The 27,047-nt window shown below is 37.6% G+C and overlaps 1 protein-coding gene and 1 long non-coding RNA gene across 4 annotated transcripts; one reads left to right on the forward strand and one right to left on the reverse strand.

Annotated features, from left to right (window-relative positions):
* Positions 1-700: 700 nt before the first annotated feature.
* LOC124162909 lies at positions 701-2,440 on the reverse strand. 3 transcript variants are annotated; one of them, XR_006865705.1, is made up of 3 exons: positions 2,221-2,440; positions 1,930-2,062; positions 701-762 (listed from the first exon to the last, which is right to left on the reverse strand). It is a non-coding gene; the product is annotated as an uncharacterized LOC124162909 (long non-coding RNA). The 3 variants fall into 3 exon arrangements; XR_006865704.1 differs by lacking the exon at positions 701-762 and adding an exon at positions 1,183-1,721; XR_006865703.1 differs by lacking the exon at positions 701-762 and having other exon boundaries at positions 1,979-2,062; positions 2,170-2,440.
* Positions 2,441-2,580: 140 nt separating this feature from the next.
* LOC124162908 (apoptosis-inducing factor 1, mitochondrial) lies at positions 2,581-26,057 on the forward strand. The gene is made up of 13 exons (XM_046539629.1): positions 2,581-2,843; positions 2,951-3,204; positions 3,293-3,350; positions 3,424-3,563; positions 7,987-8,117; positions 12,728-12,903; positions 17,645-17,833; positions 17,965-18,161; positions 18,230-18,370; positions 18,455-18,566; positions 19,625-19,809; positions 21,051-21,203; positions 21,324-26,057. The coding sequence occupies exons 1-13, from the start codon at positions 2,771-2,773 to the stop codon at positions 21,393-21,395; spliced, it is 1,881 nt and encodes a 626-aa protein (XP_046395585.1). The 5' UTR covers positions 2,581-2,770; the 3' UTR covers positions 21,396-26,057.
* The last annotated feature ends 990 nt before the right edge of the window (positions 26,058-27,047 follow it).

Below are 27,047 nucleotides of genomic sequence, written 5' to 3' on the forward strand. Positions count from 1 at the left end.
ATAAGCCACATCATATACGAAATGTAGCCTGACGAATTGTCACTCTGGTCACTTACTCATGGGAAATCTGATGTATTATGTCCTGTACTTTCATATGTATCAATATTATCATGAGTCACATTTTCAATCAAGAAGTGCTGTAGTTTGCTGCAAATGATAAAACCTCTGAAGTTTGTAGACTGAGTGGGTGACCAAATGAGTTCCTTACTGGGTGGATTTAAGGGGGTCATGACCAGTGGCATAGCCAGGATTTTGAAATTGGGGGAGAGGGTTTAGCGGAGATTATGGGCTCTTCCAGGGTATATGGAAAACAACCCAGGTCAAAGTAGGGCTGTATCCTAGAAAACCCCCGTGACTACACTACTGGTGATGACCTCCCACCCAAAATTTATCAAAGATTTTTAATTTTTAATGGTTTTATCCTTTTCCTTGAGCTACAACCTTGTCATGGTGGAAAGGCTCGCGGGTTCCTATGGCCTCTGGAGCTGTAGTGGCAGGATTATAATTCTGAATTAATTCCGGTAGGACCACCCATGTCAGATAGGTTGAAGGGTAGGAGCCAGACGAAAGGTAGTCCGCATGATGGTGTCACATAAAAAAACACTGTTGGAATGGAAATGGGAAACCCTACCAACTATCTCTTCCCTGAAAACTTGGAGTAAAATCAAATGAGCCTCAGAAAATCATCAAATGGGACCTACCTGCAAAGGGTGGGTGTTGTTCACTGCGGCAAGGTCTTCAGGGTTGTCAACATGCAAAATCCTTGCAAAGAATCAGCAGCAATCAAGAAAGAAGACCAAGAAGATGGAAAAGAAGAAGTCAGCAATACATGTAGGGATGTGGAATGTGAGGACATTGATGAGGGTGGGGAAGTTAGAAAATATCAAAAGCAAAAGGGAGGGTAGATATTTTAAAATTATGCGAACTGAGGTGGAAGGATGGTGAAGGCTATTGGAGTGATGGGTACAGGGTTAACCCTGTTATATAATTTTATATAATGGTGAGGGGTAGCTGTAGTAGAAAATTGGAAGATGGGTCAGTGAGTGGTAGGTACAGACTAGGTAAGCGATACGATTCTGGTGGTAGAAATGGAGGCATGATCTACTGCCCATGTGGTGGTACAATTTACTTGCCCCTCTAGTAGCTACTAGTAAATAGACTACATCATGGTGAGACAGAAGTCTAGGAATAATGTGAAAAACTCTCGCAGCTTCCCTGCAGCAGATGAGGATTCAGACCACAACCTGCTCATGAAATGCAACGTGAGATTCAAAAGACTTTTGTAAGTAAGGAAGGCGAGGAAATGGAGTATAGAAGCTCTGAAGGAGAGTATGAGGGGATAATATCAGGAACTGGTGGAAAATAATATCCAGGATATTGAATATACACAGACTGTAGAGGAAGGGTGGGAAATTATTAAAATGGAAATAGTCGAAGTGGCAGAGGAGTCAATTGGCTATGTTGACTGTAGAGGATAAAGAAGCCGTCGTTTATGATTTCAATGGAAGAAATGGAGGAGAGAAGGTAGTGAAAGAACGTGGATACAGAGCAGGGCAAGAGAATGTATTGGAAAATAGATAATCGAATACAGTGTGAACGATTGTGGGGATATTCCGTACTCCCGGAGCCAAGGTCATGCCCTCCCCAAATACGATACTGAATCTGCTCCTGGTTCATGGAATGCATGACACCAACTCTTGACTGATACACCATTCCTCCCTCTTAAAATGGAATGAAAAGAGCTGATTAACAATGAAATGTATAAGTATTGGATTGTTGAATCAACATTATTTGAAAAATAAATTAATGATGACTATAATTTCTCCCATAGTGAGGGGTACTGTAGACCAACAGACTGCATATATTCTATGAGCAATAACATGCCAAGATGAAGCTGTGATGAAATTGGCCGTATAATCTTCTAAATACCTATCATCGGGTAATGGGTGTCAATTTGAGGAAGCTGCGTAAGTCCATGTATTCAACTGATGATTCATTTATTGGATACATTATGCCCTTGTATTTTGAGGTCACAAGTGGTGGTTGTAGTCTTCATCTGGATCTGTTGAGATAAGCAAAATAGGTGATTACCTCAGTGAAATGGTAATTATGGAAATTGTAACTTATTTGAAGGCATTTAATTTTTGGGTTCGTATGAGAAAGAATAACCTATATAAGGTGGGTAGGTGGTCCCTTTGGGAAAATAATTTTTTTCAGTACCCTTTCGTCATCTCGCATGGGTTACTTGGACTTGTTGACGCTATAATCTAGTCTCGTGACAGCGTTACTTAAATCCAATGTAACCACTTCTCTATAACTGCATGGTTATGTGACGAAATCATTTTGTTTAGATAATCTGCGCTATCGATCGAAGTGGAATGAGAATCGTGGGTTCTTGGGCCTGTGATCAACCACGCCACTTAGGAGAAAATGACAACTACCTAAAGAAGCGGCCTCACAGTCGAAGCTAGGGAAGGACACGGATGATATTGCCATGCGTATAGGAATTAGTATTCTGTCGGTAATTTCGGAATTCACTCGTTTTTCAATGTAAATACTTGTAATGGCCGTAGACGGTCGGTGTCAACAGCCGTTGCTCAATGTGCCTATTGTTGTGTGCAGATTTTTTTGTTGTTGGAAACCAATTTTATCGTATTTGCTTTCTTTTAACATCTAAATTGCAGCCTTTAAATGCACTGTAAGTTAGAAATCCGGGGCACATTCACATCAAAGGAGTCGCCATATTGTTAAGGTACTGCCGGCTTCGGTCATGTACCGGTACTTTACGGCGGCCAAGGCACTAACAGGATTTGTTAGAGTTACCACGCCTTGTGCAAGAAGAGGTATGCGTAATTAATTCATCGAGTGATTTGTGAGATATTTGGGAAAAATGTGAAACAACTCTGGAAGTTGCCATGTTGCTCATAACAAATTCTTCTCAACAATTTAGCTCCGGAACCTGCTCGATTTTATAGTACGAAAGGACCTGGGAAACCCCCAGACCAACGTAGGCCATGTTCGCAACCCACAAAACCTATCGAGCCTTGTCGTCCCAAGGTTGCGTTGAAAGAAAAATGCAAGTCCCAAATGGACGATCAGCCAAAACCATGTGGCCCATGGAAGGAAGCCCATAAAAAGAAGAATGACAATTACAATCGCATTTTACTCCTTGGTTTGGCCACGACGATAGGTACTTTATTGTTGGTTAGTTATCCCTTTTTTCAGAAAATCTTACTGATTTACTTACTATTTTCGTGAATTTGAAATAAAATCTGTTCGATAAAATTTTCAGATGTGGTGGTATGGTGCTTTTAATACAACAGATGATTCAGATAAATCAAAGAAAAAGAGTACGTATTGTTGCTTTGTATTAAGGCTGACTCCTGTGTTTCACTGGTCTCTAACTTACTTTAAACCTTTCAGAGAAGATTAGTCGTGAGGTCGAAAAGATACCGAAAGATTCGTCCGAGATTCCATCTTGTGTACCTTACCTGTTGGTGGGTGGCGGTACTGCTTCACTGTCAGCATTCAGAGCTATAAAGACCAAGGATCCCAAAGCAAAGGTAATGGTACGACGAATAGCTCTTGCTTTGTGCGATTTGCCAATGCAAAGCAAGGGGTAGCAGATATTAATAGCAATAACCTTGTTATAATTAATACCAAAATTCTAGAAGTTATTCTGAAATGTATAGGGAAGTACGTGCATGGAGTTCTTTTTTTGTCACACTGAAGATATCCGTTTTTATCTAGTTTCATGTCTTAAGTGTACACAAAACTGGCTGTCCAGTATGGGGGTTCTATACGTAGTTGATTTTCATATTAATTTTAGCACTCGCTGATTTATTGAATTGTGCATGGTTTGTCTATTGGTTTAAACCTAACCTTACCAAGCACTTATCTGGGGAGGACACTGTTGCAAAAAAAATCCAATGACATACCTTTGGGAATAAAGTACATTTTTGTAGGTTCTCTTCGTGGAGAGGGTACCTCCATGACTTTGTCCTCAAAAAATTTGGAAGCGTTTAACATCCCTTGAATAAACCCTAGCCGCTGCGGTGTTTGGGGGTTATCATCCTAGAGTCATTCTCTTCCTTTAATTTGCCCCTTGATTAAATCATCATTTGAGAACAGTTGGTTGGAGATCGGTTGATATCATTGTGGTACTTACCCATTGATGATTATTGTATAAACACACTGCCTGTGGATTACATTCAATAGTTTAAGGCTACATGATTGTTCATGAAATTGCACAGGTAATTATTTCTTGAAAACTCTGTAGCTCTTGAAAGTAGACTTTTCTGAAAAATAATAATAAAATTGTTGCCTCTTGAGTGATTTTGAAACTTGCATATTATGTGGTGTAATAGATTGGTGTAATAGAGCTCTGCTAATTGGCTGAAATGAAAATTTTTAAGGGTATCATATAAAGCCAATTTAAATAGGAATTAATATCAGCCCTACTGTGGACAGGTTAACACATTCTTCTGTCCAGGGATAGTTGCCTTGCCAACCATAAAACCAGTCTCGTAATATTAATTCACATTTTAACACATTTAATGCGGGCCTGATTTTCATTAAAGTCGTCAAAATTGGCCGTAAAAGTAAGAGAGAAAAATGGAGGAAGGTTTCCGCACAATAATTTCCATTCAAATACTGCTTTTTACCCTGCCGCATATGGTTCGAAAGAGGGAAGTTTGGTGAAGGCCATAGACACAATTGGAAGACTTAGAAGTGGATATATGTTACGTACGGAGGCAGAGAAAGGGCTTGCAGCCCGACCTGCAGAGCATGTCAATTGACGTGCTCCCCGCTGAATGTGTTAATTGCCTGTAGGATATACACTTCTAAAGATAGGTATTTTGTTGCTGAATAAACTTATTTCATTGACGATGCTTATTAAAGCCCTTGTATAGTATGTAGTAAAATAATAGCATATGCATTTTCAGGGAGAAGTTGTTATAGATTGCATTTTACACCTCTCTCAATTTATCCATTGATTTAAAAAAATTCTATTCTAGTTCTATTAATTTAAATGTTTTTGAAAAGTTTTTGAACGTGGAAACAAAGAAGAAAACTTGTTGATCCTTGAAGGTTTAATCTGTGACATAACCAGTGGGCAGCAAGTGCCCTAAATCTATTTTGATGTTTCATTAAGTTTGATCATAGTTATCCTTGATGAATTTCTCTATAGTTGGCATATTTTTCATGCTGATATTCATAAACCTTCTTAATTTAATCAATTCCTGATTTTTATGCCTTGATTTTTACATCAGAGATCTAGTTCCCATCTTGATTTGTTAAAATGAATGTAGCACTCTTATACTATTAGGGAGGATTATTTGGAATACTAAGTTGCCTTATCAATACATCATATCAATGGCTAAGTTCTAACATCATATCTCAAAATTTGGCCCGTCTGAGTAAATATTACTTACACTGTTAATAAACAATAAAATTCAGGCAAAAAACAACTACAGTGGAACCTCGATTTATCGTTTTTCATGGGGATGAATGAAAAAAACGATGAATGCGGGAAAACGATCAAGGCGGTAAAGTTTGTCCGGGTTGCCTATGTCCCAGGAAATGCTGGATTTTTGCGAATTATGACATTCAATAATGGATTCAAAAAAGATTTTAGCTGATTACAGGAATATTATTCCTTTATCGAAACACTTAGGTCATATTGTTGATTCAGATTATATCTCTTTCAAATATCCTGAAGGAACTAAAAAAATGTTTCACTCCACTCGGAATTTTCACTGCTATTATGCATTTTTGTCCGACGTAAAAATTCTTATCCATCAAATGCCATTTCAAGTACACGTATTTACGAGAGAAATGTGCGTGTTATGCCTCAAACAACTGATTTCGCCGTCGCAGTGATTGGTTATAGGATGTATCAAGAAGGCCAAAAATAGTTTATTATTTGAAACGTTCCTTTCTTGCAATTAAATTTTTAATATGATTGAGGCAATGTGGCGTTAATCGTCAGCGGCACGCCCACCTAATCCTCGGCATCATCCCACTTCTTGCTTTTCACCAGGGATCTCGCTCTACCCCGACCCCTGCCGTCATGTACTAGCGGACATAACGAGGCTTGCTGTAATATTCACGCATTTCTAGCCTGGATTCTTTTCTTCGTCTTCAATTATTTTCAGTCTATCCTTTTAAGTTCTCACTTGTGTCTTCGGAATGGCCATGGTCCGAAGACGAAAAAGAATAAAACTAATAAAAATGAAACCGGACTCTATTGAACCCACACGGAAAACACTCGCCGGTTTTAAGTCAACCCACCCTGGAAAGTACGGAACCACTCGTACGAGGTGAAGTTCGGCACTAATGCTATCGCGTACGGCGTAAGCAGAGCTTACTGCAGAGGGTGAAGCATGACCATATGACTGCGCAATTAAATTTTTTATCCTATAGAGAAGGCAACTTACCCACTCATTTCTAACAATAAGTAGCGTAGCTCTAGATGAGCAGATGAATTCAGATTGCTAGTAGGGAGAAACAAAATATCCTGAGAAGACATCGCTTCGTTAGCACCTCAGACAGGTGAGACTTGTAGCATAACTCGTAAATTGTAACCAGACGCCCTGTTTTCGAAAAAAAAATCCGCTTCAACTGCCGTGAAGCTCACTATCAGCTACGAGGATATCGATATTCGACAGAAATCACCATCTTATTATACCAACTATTTTCTTGCTTAAAATGGTTAATTAACGTTAGAAATACGTCGTGTTTGGTATCATTCTTTTTTGAATTACGTGCACATCACTAATATCTCAATATAATAGAAGTATAATACCAATTGCCAAAATTAATTTTTACAAACCTTTTGGGCTAATCGGTGATTCATGCAGCAGTTGACATCCAGAGGTGAGGATCCTAAAAGCAGGTCAGCTAAAAAAAAGTCAGCCTTCGAGAAAGGGGGAAGCGTGAATAAGGTTTCTTTTGTTCTCGAGTAACTTGGTATTTTCTTTCGAAGCTAAGGTCTTCGTAATACGATCCCTGCTCGAGCTGGGATCTTTTTTTTATTTCGGAGAAGAGGAAAGCTTCAAACGGGGAGAGGCGAGTGCTGAATGGAGGGGGATACCTGATCTTGGGAAATGCGATAATGTGACTATCCCACGGCACTCAGCTTCTCCCTATCGTATTTCAATCTCCTGGGGAAGATTCAAACTATGTGTCTGTCGTTATTAGCCATAAATAACACGTAGTAAACACTTCGTCTCATTTTCGTCAAACGATAAATGCGGGAAAATTATACGACGGGACCGCGATCTTCAAACGATAAATGCGGGAAAACGATACTTCGGGGAACGATATATGCGGGAAAAAATTACATTGTCCTTATGGAACTTAATTTGGGACCAAGAGCGGCGAACGATGAATGCGGGAACGATAAATCGGGGTTCCTCTGTATTTCTTTGCAAATGTATGTTTCTTTTTCAGTTTTATGCATTTTTGGTTTGTCATTTCAATTAAAATTGTATACAGTTAAAAAAATAAATCACTTCTGCTCTCCTGAAAAGTTGCTATTTTTGAGAAACATGTTGTTAGAACTTAGCCATCAATAAGCACTTTAATTTGGCATGCTGTCTTCTTGCTCTTTGATCGAGTCTTATTCCATTAGGGTTTTATCTATTGGTGTACTCTTATGCCTGTTGAAATGTGGTTTGTAAAGTAATGTACATACTTATCAATATGTATAGTCAGTTTCTACCATTGCTGATTTGAAGCCCTATATTATTTTTCCATGTGTCACTGGGGCTGTGAATGAGAAAATAGAATAGTGCTGCAGTGTGGGGCACATACCACGCACTCCATCTTCTCACAGGGGTCATCGGAAATTAATGTTAAAAATTGGCGACTACAGAAGAAATTTCTGCGCCGTAGGGTATCTGGAACAAATATTAGCATTTTAAATAACATCTGAAATTTATTTTAGTGTGCCAATGAGTTAAATGAAAAATTCCGTTTCAGGTGCTCGTAATATCAACTGAAGGTGATAACCCATATATGAGACCACCATTGTCCAAAGAACTTTGGTTTAGTGACAACCCAGAAGCAGTAAAAAATCTTACTTTCAAGCAGTGGAATGGTAAAGAAAGGAGGTTGGTATTGTTCCTTGGCTCTCTTTAGTTGTTTCTGTGGCATATAATGTGACATTGTTTTGTATAGTTTTGTGTACCACTTTCTTATATTTAACGTGTACAAATTGTTTTGGTAACTTCATTATGTATGTCAGTTCTATTATATTTTTTATAATGTCAAAGTGAAAATAGTCTGGGAAGGAGTAATCTGTTGTTGTAATATGTTAAACCTGTAGGAAAGTTCATTAAAAGATAATTTTGAGCTTTGATTATCCATCTTGATTGAGGGGGCTACTTAAATGGATGAATGAACTCAAGTAGCATAAAAACAACCCAGAGAAATTGTTTTGTGAGGAAATCCTTCCTCGATATGCTCTTAAGTATTGCAGAGGAGATACACTGTGAACTTTCTAGGCTGACACCTTAATATACATTTCATGTTTTCAGAAAGAGTAAATTTTAATTGGGTATAAATCATCTGATATTGTTTCTTACCTAAATCCTCTGGTTATGCTTCTATGCATTACACTGTGGAAGTATCAAACATTTAATGGCTATACTACCTGTAGTTTACATTTTTATCAAAATACAATTAAATCATCACTAGATATGGATACAAATCTTAGCTTGTAAAAATATTTTTTTTAGTATTTGTATACATGAATTTGGAGAATTTTGTTTATCAAAATTTTCATTTGTACGTTCTTGTAGGCATCTTTTCTCATGTTCAATACAAATTAACTGTAATGGGGTAAAAACCAATTGTTTCTTGTAAATTTCCCTCCTTAATGTGTCTGTTAATCAAGATGGAAATTCATTCTGAAAATTTCATGGTTGTATGTATTACCAAAAGTTTGGATTTTAGCTTGAATTAAAGTAGAATGTAATGGGGTAAAAACAACCCCAAAAATTTTTCAAGCTAAATATTCTTTCTTAGTGTGCCTTTGCGTGACACCAGGAATATTACACCCTTGCCTCGTATAGCACAAGGGATGCGTCCCTTGGGGTCTTTGCGCTATACAAATTTGCGTTATACGAGAGTGTTTTAACATTGGGAAGATAGGGATGCATTCCTGGTAGCATAGGTGTTGGTATCGAATTTCCTCTAAACCATAAATATTACCATAAATAGCCATAGAAAAAATTATTTATATAAATGTTTATAGTTTAAAACATCTTTAAAGATAGTATGCACGCATTTGAAGACTTTTATTCACGTTTAAAAAAATTCTTCCGTGCTTTTGAAATTCCGTCCTGTCGTGCGGGTGGGCTAACATCTGCTATCTCAGGGGTTCGTAATGCATTGCCGGCAGTTAACGATTTTTCAAACCAGTCTAAATACAATTATTGTGTCACCCAGGCCCTTTTGTCGTTCATCGAAATGACAGGCAAATGCTTCTTTGAATGCCATTTCATAGCTAGCGGAGTTTATGAATGATAAATCATTTTAATTTTAAGTCCTCTGAGGCATTATCAGCTACGTGAAAGTCTTTAATTGCCTTGAAACCTGACCCAGGTTTTCCTTCCCAGAAAATGAATGAACGAGATTGCATCCTTTTCCAAAACAATCTCATCTCGTCAACACTAAAAACTGGTTGAGAGGGAAAGGAGCCACTTCCAATCACAGCTTGGAGTTCATCAGAAAATGTTTCGGTGACTTCACTATCAACACTTGCAGATTCATCTGATGTCGCCACACTGAAAATACCTGCTCGCCATTTAAAATTCTAGAACCAACTGGAGCTTTCACTAAATGTCTCGGAGCGATTACCACCCTCATCTTTTTGTACAGATTCTCAATGAACTTTCCGTATGTGTTGACCGCTTGGTTGAAGATGGTGCGGCTGAGGTTACTGATGTTTTAACTTCTTCTCTATTCAGAATAAGGCATCGTGAGTTTAAACTTCCGCGCAATATCTCTTTGATGCTCTCCATTTTCAAAGCAATTGACCTATTTCAATTTCTCTTCTAGGTTTATGGTTTTTCTTGATAACTTCTTGATTTTTCTACCCGCATTCCCTTTTTTGCCATTGTTCTTTTGGTTTTTACTCTGTATGGCTCTATCAAAATCACCTTCTGCTGCTGAACTGTATTCCTGAGACGCAGAGGGCCTACGATTGCTGGGAGGGAATGAAGCCATTGTGTTTGAGACTCTATAGCGGACCCTTTTATGTGTTGATGCTATTCATACGCAACTTGGCCACAGCTCCATTTCTCCCCCATGAATACCGATGACCTTGAAGGCTTTAGCGTTGACCCTCTACCTGGAAGTTAATCGCCCGATAACCTATGACGGCAAAAATTACGTCTCAAACCGTATTGCTTAAAAAAAAAACTCATTTCCACTAGCCCTAGCACTAGCCATGTCATTCTGTTAAGGAGACGAGATAAATTACTTTGGTAGGCCGGCTATCTGGACCTAATGACGAGTAATACTTTTGGCCATTGCACAGCAATGGATTTCGATTAACATATAAACAAAAAAGAAGATTTGAAGAAGATTTGAGGCAAGCAATACTATCAATATGCGTAAAATTACAGCAATTTCGTGTGTACTTAGTGCAAGTTCACGTTTTATCATGAGAGCGTTTAAGTTTTTTGATTAGGCTACACTGCATTGCGATGTTTCACAGAGGAACGAATTTGCGCTATATCGAAATTGTGCAAATCAAAATTGCGCTATATGAGGCATGGGTGTATTCGTAACTTGAATCAATTATCTTCTTTAGTGTGGGCTTTGCTCCTCAATATTTTGAATACAGTGGAACCTCGATTTATCGTTTTTCAAGGGGATGGATGAAAAAAACGATGAATGCGGGAAAACGATCAAGGCGGTAAAGTTTGTCCGGGTTGCCTATGTCCCAGGAAACGCTGGATTTTTGCGAATTATGACATTCAATAATGGATTCAAAAAAGATATTAGCTTATTACAGGAATATTATTCCTGTATCGAAACACTAAGGTTATATTGTTGATTAGGATTATATCTCTTTCAAATATCCTGAAGGAACACGCGGCCTTGCTAAAAAAATGTTTTACTCCACTCGGAATTTTCACTGCTATTATCTATTTTTGTCCGACGTAAAAATTCTTATCCATCAAATGCCATTTCAAGTACACGTATTTGCGAGAGAAATGTGCGTGTTATGCCTCAAACAACTGATTTCGCCGTCGCAGTGATTGGTTATAGGATGTATCAAGAAGGCCAAAAATAGTTTATTATTTGAAACGTTCCTTTCTTGCAATTAAATTTTTAATATGATTGAGGCAATGTGGCGTTAATCGTCAGCGGCACGACCACCTAATCCTCGGCATCATCCCACTTCTTGCTTTTCACCAGGGATCTCGCTCTACCCCGACCCCTGCGCAAGTTCGGCACTAATATTATTGCGTACGGCGTAAGCAGAGCTTACTGCAGAGGATGAAGCATGACCATAAGACTGCGCAAATTTTTTTATTCTATGGAGAAGGCAGCTTACCCACTCATTTGTAACAATAAGTAGCGTAGCTCTAGATGAGCAGATGAATTCAGATTGCTAGTAGGGAGAAACAAAATATCCTGAGAAGACATCGCTTCGTTAGCACCTCAGACAGGTGAGACTTGTAGCATAACTCGTAAATTCGAAAACTCGAAAAAAATCCGCATCAACTGCCGTGAAGCTCACTATCAGCTGCGAGGATATCGATATTCGCCAGAAATCACCATCTTATTATTCCAACTATTTCCTTGCTTAAAATGGTTAATTAACGTTAGAAATACGTCGTGTTTGGTATCATCCTTTTTTTAATTACGTGCACATCACTAATAACTCAATCTAATAAAAGTATAATACCAATTGCCGAAATTCATTTTTACACACCTTTTGGGCTAATTGGTGATTCATGCAGCAGTTGACCTCCAGAGGTGGGGATCTTTGAAGCGAGTCAGCTAAAAAAAAAGTCAGCGGTCGAGATAGGGGGACCGTGAAAAAGGTTTCTTTTGTTCTCGAGTAACTTGATATTTTCTTTCGAAGCTAAGGTCTTCGTAATACGATCCCTGCTCGAGCTGGAACCTTTTTTTTTTTTATTTCGGAGAAGAGGAAAGCTTCTGACGGGGAGAGGCGAGTGCAGAGTGGAGGGGGATACCGGATCTTGGGAAATGCGATAATGTGACTATCCCACGGCACTCAGCTTCTCCCTATCGTATTCCAATCTCCTGGGGAAGATTCATACTTTGTGTCTCTCGTTATTAGCCATAAACAACATGTTGTTAACACTTCGTCTTATTTTTGTCGAACGATGAATGCGGGAAAATTATACGACAGGACCGCGATCTTCAAACGATAAATGCGGGAAAACGATACTTCGGGGAACGATAGATGCGGGAAAAAATTACATTGTCCTTATGGAACTTAATTTGGGACCAGGAGCAGCGAACGATGAATGCGGGAAAACGATTAATGCGGGAACGATAAATCGGGGTTCCACTGTATTTTTATTGTTAATAATTATTAACTTCCCATAAAGAGTAGTTAAGTCATTTTCTACTCCCGTTAAATTCTCCATTGAATGTTCTACAATCTTTTTTGCATGTAAACAGTTGAATGGGATCCCAGCCTTGAATAATTAGTTTCTTTTCTTTTTGGCCCTAGCCTCTTTTTTGAACCAGAAGAGTTTTATGTGCAATGCATGGAATTGATGGATAAGCCTAATGGTGGTGTGGCAGTGGCAAGAGGTTGGAAGGTGGTGAAAATTGACCCTGATGAGCAAATTGCATACCTTGAAGATGGGTACCAAATCAAGTATGGGAAGTGCTTGGTTGCCACTGGTGAGTGGATTTGAATTGTTAGATTCATTAAAATACACTATTTCTATTTCGTGGAGAGACTAGTTAGTCTTTTCGAATTTCCTCTTTACCTTAGTTTGATATCTATTCATACAATAGCATCTATCAGTACTGTAAAACCTATGGTTTCACAGCATTCAGTGCAGCACTGTCTGGGAGAGGGGCTGTTAAGCTGTGGTCCCCTTAGCGACTCAAATCCCCTTTCGTGATGAAGGGTCACTATCAACCATTCCCTCGCTACCCTTTCCTTATGGTGCAAATGACCTCAGCAGTCAGTTACATTCTCCCAATACCATACCATAGATAATCCAGAGTACACAGAACCCGGGATATCCCAAAATTAAGAATTTTCAGGTGTTTACATCAATTTTTTCTAGTGAGTAATTTAACTAACTGCGCAACAGCCGTTATAACTATGCGTAATGACTAACAAAAAAATCTCAAGAGCCTAGGAAAAATCTCCCCTTTTTGAATGTATGATCATTAAAAAAAAATTTACATGCAATTTTACCTAGAGTGGATAGAATCTACCAGATTGTGCTTCAATATCAGCATACTTGGGCAAATGCAGTGCTGGGACCTTCAACTCACCAGCCACGTAATTTGTCCTCACGTAATTTTTTGCTTTCACATCTCTGATATAAACACTGGAGACTTTTTGATCAAATTCGATCAAATGGTGCTAAGCCACTCCTGAGTCAAAAGTCTTGAATGTGACTTCAATGGTTATGTGATGACTGACAGTGCAAGTTTTTCTCTGAGGACATTCACATTAACACCAGTTCTGTTAAATATAAAAGCTTTCCACTTTGCAGAGTTAACCTAATAGCTATTCAAGATCCAACTTTGTCTCATTTAAACCCACTAAAATCATAATTTAGTCAGTTTCTATCAGTGAGCCGCTTTAGCAACTTTCCATGGTTGAGTGGAATGAGACAACACATACTGCTTCTATTATCGTGTTGACTCACCATCTATTGCTTTTAACGGCTCATTTGAGCATCATTTTGCTGGGGTGATGGAAAACGTAACATTGGCAAAATCCTTGAAAATCTTCCATTGGAGATAGATATTTCATAGTTCATAATTCTGGATTAACGATTATCTACTATAATTACTGTTAATATCCAATAAATAATTGCAGTTAATATCTAATAAAAAATTACAGGTAATATCTAATAAACATCATCGCTAATTATTGATAACTTATAATTCATTATTACCCTGTCCGTACAATGTTTACACAGTATGCCCACTTAAGTGACTAAAATCGGCATGCGTCCTTCAATCTTCTTGTCGAAAAGTTCTGTGATAGGTTGTATTAGTGAGGTATTTCATGCCATGGCACTGGAAAAATACATTTTGTAACCAAGATTGTCATATGAGTGAAAAGTTTCATAATTGAAGTTGGAAATTCATGGATTCATATGGGGTAATTCACGGAACCTAAAAAAATTAGTGTATAAGTGAGGTTATAGTATAACTGAGGGTAGTATATCTGAGGTTCTACCATATTTAAGAAATGTTAATCAGCAAATTGTTAAACATTAAATATAGTAGTAATTGGAAAGGGCATAGAATGAATTTTTATCTCATTTCGTGTCTTACACTTAACTCTCAGTTTTAAAATGTGCCATAAATCATGGCTCTAAGGCAACTTAGTGATGAAATAATGATATGGTTGTGAAATAAGTACCGTGTATGTCTGAATATAGTCCCCCCTTTATTTCCAAAAATGCCTGTGGTAAAAGTAAAGGGGGGGCTATATTCAAACGCATTTTTTTAACTTTTCCCGAAACTGAATCCTTAAAAATTAGGGGAGGGGGACTATATTTGGAGAAATACGGTATATGATGTATAATGATTGCATTCCCATTTGCATGCTTAATTAATTAGTCCCATTTACAAGCATGGCAGGTTATGCAACTCTTTACCAGCTGAGTTACAAAACATTTCCTTGCCCTTGATATGTAAGAAGAAAGTTCATATACATCTACATAATACCCTGCGAGCCGCCTAAAAGGCGTGTGGCAGGGGGTGTTAGGACACCAGCTGCTTACAACTAAAAAAAATGAAGTGCTCTAACGAGGTTGGGACTAGTGTTTATTGAAGTCCTTAATGGTTTGGGGGAAAAACGAATTCCCATCATCCGTTCGGCAAGAAAATCTCTCTTAATTTATCGCTTCTATCGGACCTGGAAATATAGTGTGGCTCTAATATTATGTTCACTGTGTCGCTCTTAAAGATATCCATTCTCAATTGTTCAAACAATCTAAGCCTAGCGCGCAGCCTCCGAGTCTCCAATGGCTCCCAGCCTAATTCGTTTAACATCTGGGTAACACTGTCTGTACGCCCATAGCAGTTTTTGACGAAGCGTGCAGCCTTCCTTTGTATTTTATTCAGTTTGCGGATTAACTCTTTTTGCACCGGATCCCATACGCTCGCTGCATATTCAAGGTGCGGTCAGACGAGAGTGAAATAGCACCTTTCTTTTACTTTCTCATCCGAAAATCTTCCCACAATACGCTTGACGAATCCTAATTTCTTCAGGGCTATGCCGCAAATATTCTTTATATGTGTTCCCCACATGAGATTCAAGGTTATCGTTACTTCCAGGTACTTCACTTCGTCTGTTGCCTTTATGTTAATACCATCCACTGCATAAACATGGTTAGAGTTGGACGAATTCCGCAAGAAATGTACCGCCATGCATTTGCTCATATTAAGTTCGAGTCCCCACTCTTGTCTCCACAAATGAACGTTGTTTAAGTCAGATGATAGAATTTCATAGTCAGAGTGATTTCGCGATAGATGACAGCGTCATCAGAAAATAAACGTATTTTACTGCTAATACGGGAGCAGAGATCATTAATGTATATAATGAACAACTGGGGGCCGATTACGCTTCCTTGTGGAACACCTGATGTAACTTTTACAACATCAGAGCTAATTCCGTCAAGAACTACTTTTTGTTTACGATCACTGAGAAAGTCGCGTATCCAGTTTACAACTGTTTCATTTAATCCGCATGACTGTAATTTGTATAAAAGTTTGTTGTGAGGTTCAGTGTCGAAAGCTTTCTTAAAATCTAGAAATAGTGCGTCAACTTGTCTTTTTGATTCACCAGATTTTATGACGTCGTGAAGAAAGAGCGCGAGCTGTGTTTCGCATGATCTACCTTTTCGGAATCAGTGCTGACAGTCATGGAGGAAGTTACGTCTGTCCAAGAAAGTCATGATATTGCTAACGATGATATGCTCAAGTATCTTGCCTATAGTCGATGTTAATGAAATCGGACGGTAGTTGCCTGGGTCATGTCTGTTTCCCTTTTTGAATACGGGTGTAACGCTTGCAATTTTCCAGTCTAGCGGTAACTTCCCTTCGGAGAGTGACTTCTTGAATATGATCTCCAAGTAAGGTGCGATCTGTGGAGCTAACTCCTTGAGGACACGCGCGGGTATTCCCTCTGGACCCAGAGATTTAATGAAGATAAAGATGATAAAAAAAGTTAAAGATGCTGTCAAGTTTGTAACTGTTCCTACCTATGAATCAGTAATTGATCTTAAGTCTGATACTGGCCAGATTGAATGTATCTCATTGTGAAGTAATGTATTCTTATGTACAATTTAATATCACGAGAGTTTCGAATGCTGTGTGCATTGATTGTTTAATTTTTTATAGTCTTTATTTTCGTACTTAAAATTGAGTGAACATATACATTTTATCTAATATATTTTAATTGTGCCTAGAGTAATTTACAATTTCATGTGAAGGGTTATCTCATTGATATCAATGAATTAATAAATATGATTCAAGGCAGGTTATTTTTCAAAAATGTTAAAATTCTCATAAATTGTACAAAAAAATAGTATCACGCAAAAAGGTCTGGGGGTATTCAATTTGAGGTGAGTCGAGGTACAGCACATTCCCAATTATCCAGGCTAATGATGGGAAGAGGCGGCATGAATAATTGGAAAAGATGAATAACCCAAACTTTCACTTTAATTTCGTGTAATGTTCACAATTTACGCAAATCAAATAGTGTATTATTATTTACACACATTGTCCGTTATTTTAGATATCTTTCTTTTCCCAACTGTCATCTTTGTAGCAGAGATGACGTGATTGTACTCGTACTGGTACTGCTCCATATAATACCTGGTTTCCGAAAACCACGCATCCGTGGCTGCAAGGTCACGGAATCTGAAAAGAGATTCGTGCAGTGATTTTGCACGGTTGCTGCAAAACCACTGCCCGAGGTCGGAAACTACACTGTCACTGTGTGAACTCCTGCACGAATAATCTTCAACACAGATAAACCACAGCTGGATAATCAGGAGTTGGCTGTGTTTAGCTTGTAGGTAACTGGGGGTATTTTATTCAAGGCCCATACAGAAAAATTTTCATTAATATCTTAGACCCAAAGCAACAGGCATTTGGTGATTTTAGTTTGAATGACCCATATATGTATGTATGAATATTTATTAATATATTTCAAGTTGAGTCTCCTACCTAACTCTGAGGTAATAAGCCACAGAAAATTTAGTACTTACTGTGAGTGTTTTTTATCTTTTTTGTGTACTGCGATTTTGCCCAACATGTGGTTTTTTTAATTACCTCATCGAGGAACATTTCGAAGTGTCTATTAATATATTTCTGTGTTCATAGCATTAAAATTCATTTGATTTGTCCTTGAAACAAATTATTTTTTGTCTAATACTAGGTGGATCACCGAAGAATTTACCTCTCCTAGAAAATTGTGCTAATCAAGATGTGACTGATAGAGTAATTCTATTTAGAAGTATTCCGGATTTCCAGGAATTAGACCAAATAACCCAAGAAGCAAAATCTGTCACCATAATTGGTGGTGGTTTTCTTGGAAGTGAATTAGCCTGTGCACTAGGTAGAAGAGGTTAGTGCTTTGTAATGTGAGGTTTTAGTGTTGTTTTAAAATATTGTAGCATTTTGAGAGAGAAACAAATAGATGAATAAGAATTAGTTATAAATCTATTTTATTCATTGAAAAAATACATTTGTTTACAGGGAAACAAACAGAAATGCAAGTGAATCAAATTTTCCCTGAAAAGGGTAATATGGGCAAGGTCTTGCCTAAGTACCTAAGTGATTGGACCACAGAAAAGGTTAAGCAAGAGGGAGTGAAAGTCATTCCAGAGACATTTTTAGAAAATATAAGCTTTGAGGACAATTCTCTTACTCTCCTGCTAAGCAATGGGAAAAAGGTATGGTGTAATTTGTGAATTTCTGAAAAATGATATTGGCCCTCTCTTTGATGTCTTTTATTTCTCAGATGAAAACAGATCAACTCGTGGTAGCTGTTGGTATTGAACCAAATACAGAATTAGCTGAAACATCTAACTTGGAAACTGATGAGGATTGTGGTGGATTTGTCGTAAATGCCGAATTGATGGCTCGAACCAATCTGTGGGTTGTAAGTGTTATGATGTTGACTTTTTTCTGGTCATTGTGCTTTTGGCCTTTGTGTTAGCTTGATTAAAAAATTTTCTCTTGAAAGGCTGGTGACTGCTCGTGTTTCTATGATGTGAAATTGGGGCGCCGAAGAGTGGAGCATCACGACCATGCTGTTGTCTCTGGCCGATTAGCCGGAGAAAACATGACTGGAGAAGGTAATTTAAGAATGCATCTAAAAGGTCTAAGGATGATTTCGCTAGTGTTATGGTTGCTGTTGTAGGTTATGTCAGCTGTAAAAATGGTTGTTATGGAGACTTCCGTTGTGATTTAATTGATAATTGTTTTTCAGATTTATGCCACGTCGTCTCATTTTTAGTGGAAGACAGTTTTGGGTGCATTCCACCTCCTGTCTTTGGGTCTGTCAGGTCGGGTCTTAGGACCTGAAGACAATGCATAGTTGGAATATGCCTGAAACTGTCATCCACCAAAAATTGAGTCGAGGTGGCATTAATCCAAAAAACAATTATGTATTGTAGTGATTATATACTAATGACTTCAGGATTGACTAGATGATATCTTTCCAATATGAAAAATAAAAATAATACACACAGAGTATGGGTAACTAATCATGTTTAATGGACATGAGCCAGGTTTTGTAACGCATTTGTTACATTACCTCAACCTTTCTAACTAAGTGTTCTATTTTTATTTTCCTGTTATGATAGTATGAGAATTTCTTGTGAAGTGTTATTTTTGAAGATTTAATTTTAGTTTAGGTAGTGCCACCTCAATGCTCCTTACTTAAGGCCACAATTCAAAGTTAACTTCTTTATTGAAGCTTTCTTGGCTCATATTGTCAAAATTGATATAAGAATGTATGCCTACATTTTGTATTGGTTATTGGAGGCTTTTATTTATTGAGGAATTAAATTTTTTTCTTGTATCATTACATATAAAATAATTTTTGGGGTTGTATATGTGTAAGTCTTTTCACGAATCACAGTGAATACATCAATAGGGTCTCATGTTGATAGAGAATTCATATTTTTAATTTGAATTATGATTTTCATGTACCCTAGTTATGTGGTTGTCTTCACATTTTTAGAGGGAAAGTGATTTTGGCACATACAACACGATGTGCCATTAAGTGTTTTTGTCGAAAATGGGCAGCATGTTTCATGAGTTCTTTCTGGCTCAAATGATCACTTATTTTCATGCATATGTATATATTTGTAAGGAATTTCAATTTTTATGTAATTATCTTTTCTACCAGCTAATGCATATAAACATCAGTCGATGTTCTGGTCTGACTTGGGTCCGGATGTGGGATATGAAGCTATTGGCATTGTAGACTCGTGTTTACCCACTGTTGGAGTGTTTGCCAAAGCAACAGAGAAGGATACACCAAAAGCAGTAGTGACAGCCACTGGAAATGGTGTTCGTTCTGAGACTGAAACTGTAAGAATAACTATGTTCTCCTACAATCTTTGTGAATGGAACTTTAAAAGTATAGCATCCTTTTAAAATGTCCAGAAATGTTGTTTCCTTATAATGTTTAGCTGTAACCCATGTTCTGCTTTGCTATAGGTTATATTATTTGAAATTTTGTTTGACACATTTCTTTCCTAATGGTGCATTTGAATTATCCTGGGTACTGAGAGACATTGAGTCTTGAGAGACTTGTAGATACATAGATTCCATCAGCATTTGTGTTTTTTGCCAAATCCTGAAGCTGATATGAAATTCTGTTTGGTGAGCTTGTTGCTGTCAAATTTTCTTTTCCGCCAAGGAAATCTACATTACATCCAAAGGAGATCAATTGCCAATGAAATGATCATATTCATTATATATGCACTATATTGTGAATAGGATTAAGAGTCCAAGACGAAAACTGGAATCATATTGTTTTTTAGCTGGCTAATGCAACTCGCCTAGCGAGAGAATTTGTCCCACAGCTCCCAAGTTAATTAAAATACACTACAACCATTTGCAAATTAATGTGATTTGCTGTGGCTCATATGTTGCTTTGCAGTTGAATGATGTGCCCAAAAGTTTCAGTGTGTTGATACCTCATTCTTATCTTTTTTGAAACATTTATCTATGTAGTTGAGGTATCTTTAGTTTTTGTTTATTCCTTGTTCTTATTAGAGCCATTTATTCATGCTTTTTACCAATCTAGTATACATGTTGTAATTTTAATGCTCGTTACTGCTGCTTTAAAATTAGCTTTAGCTTTAAATATTGTGTCAAATAGGTTTAAAGTGATTGCCATTTGTGTAGAATGGAGTTATACATAGTTAATTATCTTATTATTCTCAGATTTTCTTATCTTTTCATATTCCTTCCTATTTTATGGCAACAATTGTTTGATACATAGGTGGATCTTGGGGGGTGGGGGGACACGTGCCCCCCCCCCCCAGACCCTTTAAAAATATGCAAGATTTTTAATACAGTCCCATTATCATTGCGTTTGTTTTGTATTACAAGGTATCCTTTCCCCCCCCCCCCTCCCTGAACAAAATCCTGGATTTGGCCTTGCTTGTGCCCCCACTGGAAGAAATCCTGGATCCTCCCCTGGTTTGATATTTCCCTTTTCTGCATCAAATAGCAAATGGAAATCTGCTGTCTCTCTATTATCTGACTCGGGATGGGATTGGATCTGCTAATTTATTGTACCTTCTTTGCTTCTCTTAATCCAGGCTGCTAAGCCTGTCAAGCCGAGTTGTGGTGATATGCAGCCTCCTAAAGATGGAGAGGATTACGGCAAAGGAGTTATCTTCTATCTAAGAGATGATATAGTAGTTGGAATAGTGCTTTGGAATGTGTTCAACAGGATGGCTGTGGCAAGACAGGTTAGTGACTGATCCAAATAAAATATTATTAAAATTGATACATGTGTATATTTACTGGGGTTAGAAATTTCATTCTCCTTACCCTTTGCAATAAACCTTGACAATTTTATATTTTTACAGGTTCTACAAGAGGACAAGAAATATGAGGATCTCAATGAAGTGGCCAAGTTATTCAACATTCATGGGGATTAGCGGCTGTTTCTCAAGCATTTTATGTTCTTCAAGTGGGGAACGGAAAAAAATAAACACTTAGTTGTTAAAAGCTTTATACAGTTTTGCAGATTGAGTTTGAAAAGGGTGCAAATTCAGGAAGCTACACTGATCATTCAAGTTCAAAGCTACCCTTAGGTTGATAATTGCTATTGTTTAATAATAAATAAGTGAATTTAAACAGCGAAATGCATTTATCCAGTGCTGAGCACATTTTTTCGGAAGCCAACAATTATGCACATTCAATAAGTGAGAGTATAACAAAAGCCTTTGCATGGTAATACTCTATGTGTGACAATAGTTTTTCAAGCCGTCTTTATTTTAAGCACTTACTGTTTGTTCTCTTTGCATCAGTTTTGGACTTAGCTTGAAATTGAAATTTTTTACTTGGATTATGCTTGGCAGATTGCAGATTAGGATTGACCAATAAATTTCTTTAGTAATTGAAATTAGAGAATCATCGATTGATATGTGAAGCATAACTGAAAAATTAACTAATTAGCTCTAAGTTATCATTTGTGAATTTGATTTTCGAGTTTATTGTAACTCCACTGTTGGAATTTAACTGGCTGATGGCACCTAAGTTCTGATTACTTCAAGTTGAACATAGTTTAAATTATGATAGAAAACTCAGCTGATGATTTTAGTGATGCCAGAACGTTTATTACAGTGATGAACTGTCCTTTGTATCTTTTATTTCCCATATAAATCAATGTATTGTTTCTCCCATTATTACCCTCCGTAATGTGGACCCTTTTGTTCAAATTGTTCTAAAAAACGTTTTGTGGAATTCTTGTTTTTTTTCTGATTAAGGACTTATGTTCCTCAGTGGAGCAGTAACCATTTGGCTGTGATGACATTTAATAGTTATCATGTGATTCATGCTAATCCCAGTCTTGGTTTCTTCTTGTGGAGGATGTTAATGTTTGCATGTGCATGTGCTTGAAAATTGCTCGATCATCAATTCCTGTTTGAAGGCATCTTCATTTTTTGGGTTTTCTCTTTGTTCATAGCTGGAGAAGTCCAATTGACATTAACATCTATATTGATGCTGCTCTTCAAGCATCCTCAAGTGGTGTGTGATTGGGTTGGTTGAACACCAGCTGCTTGAATGAAAAAAGAGAACACATCATCCAATTTCAAGCAATATTTGAGTGTTCTGATTGTGGCCTTGCATTCAGAATGGTCCTATGTTATCTATGCCAAAAAGTGTTCTTGTATCTATCCACTTGATGTGTTCATATCTGTCTTTCTTAATTTGTCATTTCTATTGGAACTAAAATTAGTGCTGGTAATTTGGTAGGAACCTAAAAGATGGAGAAGCCTTCCTTCAAGTCCTTGGAAGCCTGTGCCACATTATTAATTCCTGATTGTTTGTTTTATGGATTACAAGGAACATAAAAATAAGTCAATTAAACTCAGTATTCCTGGGGTGTTTCTAACTTATTGTTGGCTACTGTTGACTCGTGATATCAAGGTTTTAATTTTGGTTTTTAACATTTTTGTCATCAGGGTATTGATTATAAAATTGGATTTTCCCTGTAACTTCATTAAAGAGGCTAACATTCAGGAATGGGGAAGGTATAGTGTATATCTGAAGCAAATTCTGTCAAAGGTGAAGTCTGCAGTTATACTGTGACTTCTGGCATTCACATGAAGCCCCACATAATCGTTATTAGTTAAACATTATGATTGAGTACAGTTACCGACATTGTTATTATTTTTTTTTTCAATATTTGGGTAGAAAAATCATGTCGAAATGAGATTAGAAAGTTACTTATCACCAAAATAATAAATTAATTGAGTTACTTCTTTGTGGAAAATCAATTCTAATTTAAAAATTTTAATTCGTTCTCAAAGTGTAGAAATCTGCCTCAGATATATTCCTTTAGCTGATGGAGCTGTTCTTACAGCTGAGAACATTCCCATGAATTTGCAGATATTGCAGTCATGATGCCTGGGCATGAAAGTCCGTGGTCATTATTTTACTTGGGCAGCAATGTTAATCTTTAATTTTGAGGATTTTGTTTAATTTTGAAATGAAACCATTGCTCATATTCATTGTTGAAAACTGGTGCAAATTTTCTGTTGAATGCATCATTGTGTCAGGAGGGGCAACATGCTAAGTACAACACACAATATTTAAAGTCTTTTTCTGGGCAAGCCAGTAAAACCAAGATTGTTTACTTCATGAAATGGCAATTTTTGGTTTGCAGTTAGTGAATTTTCAAAGGGAAGCTCATCCTATGTGTTAATGGAGGGTTTTGGGGAAAATATTTTCTGCTGTTAGTGTCCATTGTGAAGTGTGTCTACTAACATAGGGAGGTAAATTTGAATTTCTAGTTATTAGCCAGTCTATCAGTAATATTTACTGTAAAATGTTTGGATACTGTTGAGAAGGGGAGTGCTACCTATTACCTATGTGTTTGTGATGTAGCAAACCACTGACATATCACTTTGTTTTGAAGCTGCATTTAAACCTTACTACTGGGGTTAAAAAGAGTTGATGTTTGAACAATTTTACGTACTCGTAACTTCGATACAATGTGAAAATATCTGATTTTTATCGCTCCATTACTCAGTGTTTCAACCCCAAGGTTAGTTTGCATAGGTATGGTTAGCATTCACTCTGAACTAAGCCACTGGCTTGTGAATGTCACACATTGAGAGTATCTGGACCAGTTCTACTCCTGGGGTTATCTCTCATGTCAAAGATTTTTGTTTGGGGATGTCCATGGGCCTCATCTGGGATTCGAACCTTGGACCCTTTGATCACAACCCAAGTGCCTAACTCACTTCACAATATTTATCTGGGGCAGATCTTCTTTGGCAAGATTATCATATGTATATGTATGTGATTAGACTATTAGAGTTCAGGCTTTAGCAATGGTGTGCTTTATTTTCTCATTGTCATTAATATGATTTAATAGTATGTCCAATTTATTCTCTATCTGCTTATCAAGTTATGGTTTCAGTGACTCAGTGGAATCTGCTTTGGAACGAGAAGAACTAACTCTAATTGAACGAAAATAAATCCAATATTTGTGATTTTCCCTTAAAATTAATTTTTAAAAGTGGTCTTCATCAAATAGTGAATTTGCTACTGCACTAAATGTTTGGCTTTACTCACAATAACTAAGAGAAAGTGAAATTGAGACATCTTTAAGGTAATAGCAGATTGTTTGAGGCAGTCAGGTTTTCTGGGAGAGATAAATAGATGATTTCTAAGAACAAGTTAGTTTGAAAAAAAAATGACCTTCATGAATGAACGTTTCCATGAAATGGCACAAACGTCCTTAGGGAAAACAAGATTGCTAACTGTGAAGGTACACATTGCAATGTATGCCTTTTAGAGGGAAATAGTATAAAAAAGATAAATAGATGATTTCTAAGAACAGGTTAGTTTGAAAAAAAAACGATCGACCTTCATGAATGAACCTCTCCATGAAATGGCACAAATATCCTTTGGGAAAACAAGATTGCTAACTGTGAAGGTACATGTTGCAACTCATACCTTTTAGAGGGAAATACATAGTATAAATATACTGGTTGTGCTGCTAGTATTTAGGTAGGCAATCGTGATCTGTTAAACTAGGGATGATCCTGATAATTCAACATTCACATCTGCACTACACAAAAAGATTGCATTAATAAGAAAATCACGCCATCATAATTATTATGGTACACTCTCAATTTGTTTTTGATGATATAATTTCAGCCTTTTATTTCACAGTCTGATTATATAGTGATTGTATAATATTGTGAATGATAACATTTTGGAAACTGCCCTAAGTGTTGGAGTTGACATGTCAGTGAAAAATATTCTGTCAACAGTACCCAGTTGTGATATTGCAAGACGCTGGTAGTCATCTTGGATTTCTGGAATCCTACCCAATGATACTCAATAGCTGTCCTGCTCCCTCGCTCATGTGCCCATGGGAATCCAAAATGACGTTTCTAGTGTAGTGAATTTAATTGCCAAGGAATTGAAGTTGTATGCTCCCAAATGATGTATTATTTTTAATCAAAGATTTTGCTGAGTGGGCTATCAATCTGCATGCATTAATTGGTATCTCATCTTTTGAAATTTTGTTGGTGTTTTTTTTACCAGTAGGTAACATCTTAGCTGAGACTAGGGAAGTACAGATACCAACTTAATTAGATACCTAGATCTCTGCATTATGTTTGGCTGGTTTGCCACTCAGTGGTGGGTCAAGGAGCAAAGCTCTCGGGGGACAGTAACTAATAGCCTACCAGCTTACAGGAAGGGGAAATGGAATAACCCCTCAAATGCCATGTAGTTGTTATGTCAGGTCAGGAGAGCAGTTCCCCCCTCCAGATGGCTCAATGGTGCCACTAAATCAAAGAGTGACCTGTTATAAATCATCACTGCTGGTAGAGGCTTCCCTCTCAGTATATTCTACTTGGTTTTCAAGTGAATTATCTGTGAAAACAATTAGCTGTTATGTGCAGCTCAATGATTGGTTGTGCCAGTCTCTTATTCAAATTGAGACTGAAATTACATGCAGTGAAGTAGGAACCTTATGGAATAGAATTAAAATAGACTTATTGGTGCTAAAACTGATATATTTTGTGTTTTTATATGAATGATAGTAATCGAAGCCAATTAAAACATTGTCTTTAGCTTTGGTTTACATTATTATGGGAATGAATTATTCCTGAAAAGTTTTTCCTCCTCACAATATTGGAACCACTCTGACTGGGTTTTCAGCCTTGGGATGTGAAGGTACCGATGGTTATGTCTGTTCCTTTTACTTTTTATTTTAATTGACAGGGTTCATTACACATTTTCATATGTACCGTGTTAAGGTACTTGCATATAGTGAGGAGGTAAGAGGATGCAGTACCTCGATGTAGCACAGATGTGTTTTAGAAGTGTTTTACTGGCACATGCATAGTGGGCACGTAGAAGTGTACCTCTCGGTTTACCAGGAGATCACGCAAGAACTCTTTCAAGCGATGTGACACTAGATATATCTGGAGGCTTTTCCGTGATTGGTGCGTTCAAGGCCCGTTTCATGTGACATCCTCATGTACTCCTGAAATTTGTCTCGGTATTCTTTTAGTCTCGCAGCTGAGCTTAAAGCCACCGAGTGCGTCCGCAGGGTTGTGGATGGTGTGTCGACCTTAAGATATAGAGGTTAGCTGCGAGATAAGCGAGTTCTCTCGTCGAATAAGCAGTCGTGGACAAAAAGCGGCGGTGTTCTGAGGGGGTATTGGGCTACCCTTGGGTAAGGTAGACCATTTAAATGATACCGAAACCTGTGAAGATACCGTGACTTGGCGACTGGGGGCCGCCAACAATTATGCCTCTCATCACCCGGGGGAGAGGGCAGCAGCTCTTCTTCACATGTGCGAAGGTGGAGACTATACTGGTCGGTACAGCGACACACATTTCACTACGGGCGTGGTAACATTTACTTTAACGGCTGTAGTACTGCGATGTGAAAGGCAAGGGGAAACCACCACTTCATAATCCCGAGGAGTCGCAGCTACTCCACTCAATTTATATAATGACATGATGGAATTCTCTCGGGTAAAATATTCCGGAGGTAAACTAGTCCCCCATTCGGATCTCCGGGTGGAGACTACTTGAGTGGGTATATCGGTCAA

The sequence above is a fragment of the Ischnura elegans genome, chromosome 7, assembly GCF_921293095.1.
Source record: "Ischnura elegans chromosome 7, ioIscEleg1.1, whole genome shotgun sequence".
Lineage (NCBI taxonomy): Eukaryota > Metazoa > Arthropoda > Insecta > Odonata > Coenagrionidae > Ischnura > Ischnura elegans.

Coding starts and splice junctions, on each gene's coding strand:
- LOC124162908 (XM_046539629.1), top strand. CDS start 2,771: ATGTACCGGTACTTTACGGCGGCCAAGGCACTAACAGGATTTGTTAGA. Junction 18,371..18,454: donor CTCGAACCAATCTGTGGGTT/GTAAGTGTTATG, acceptor TTCTCTTGAAAG/GCTGGTGACTGCTCGTGTTT. Junction 21,204..21,323: donor GGATGGCTGTGGCAAGACAG/GTTAGTGACTGA, acceptor ATATTTTTACAG/GTTCTACAAGAGGACAAGAA.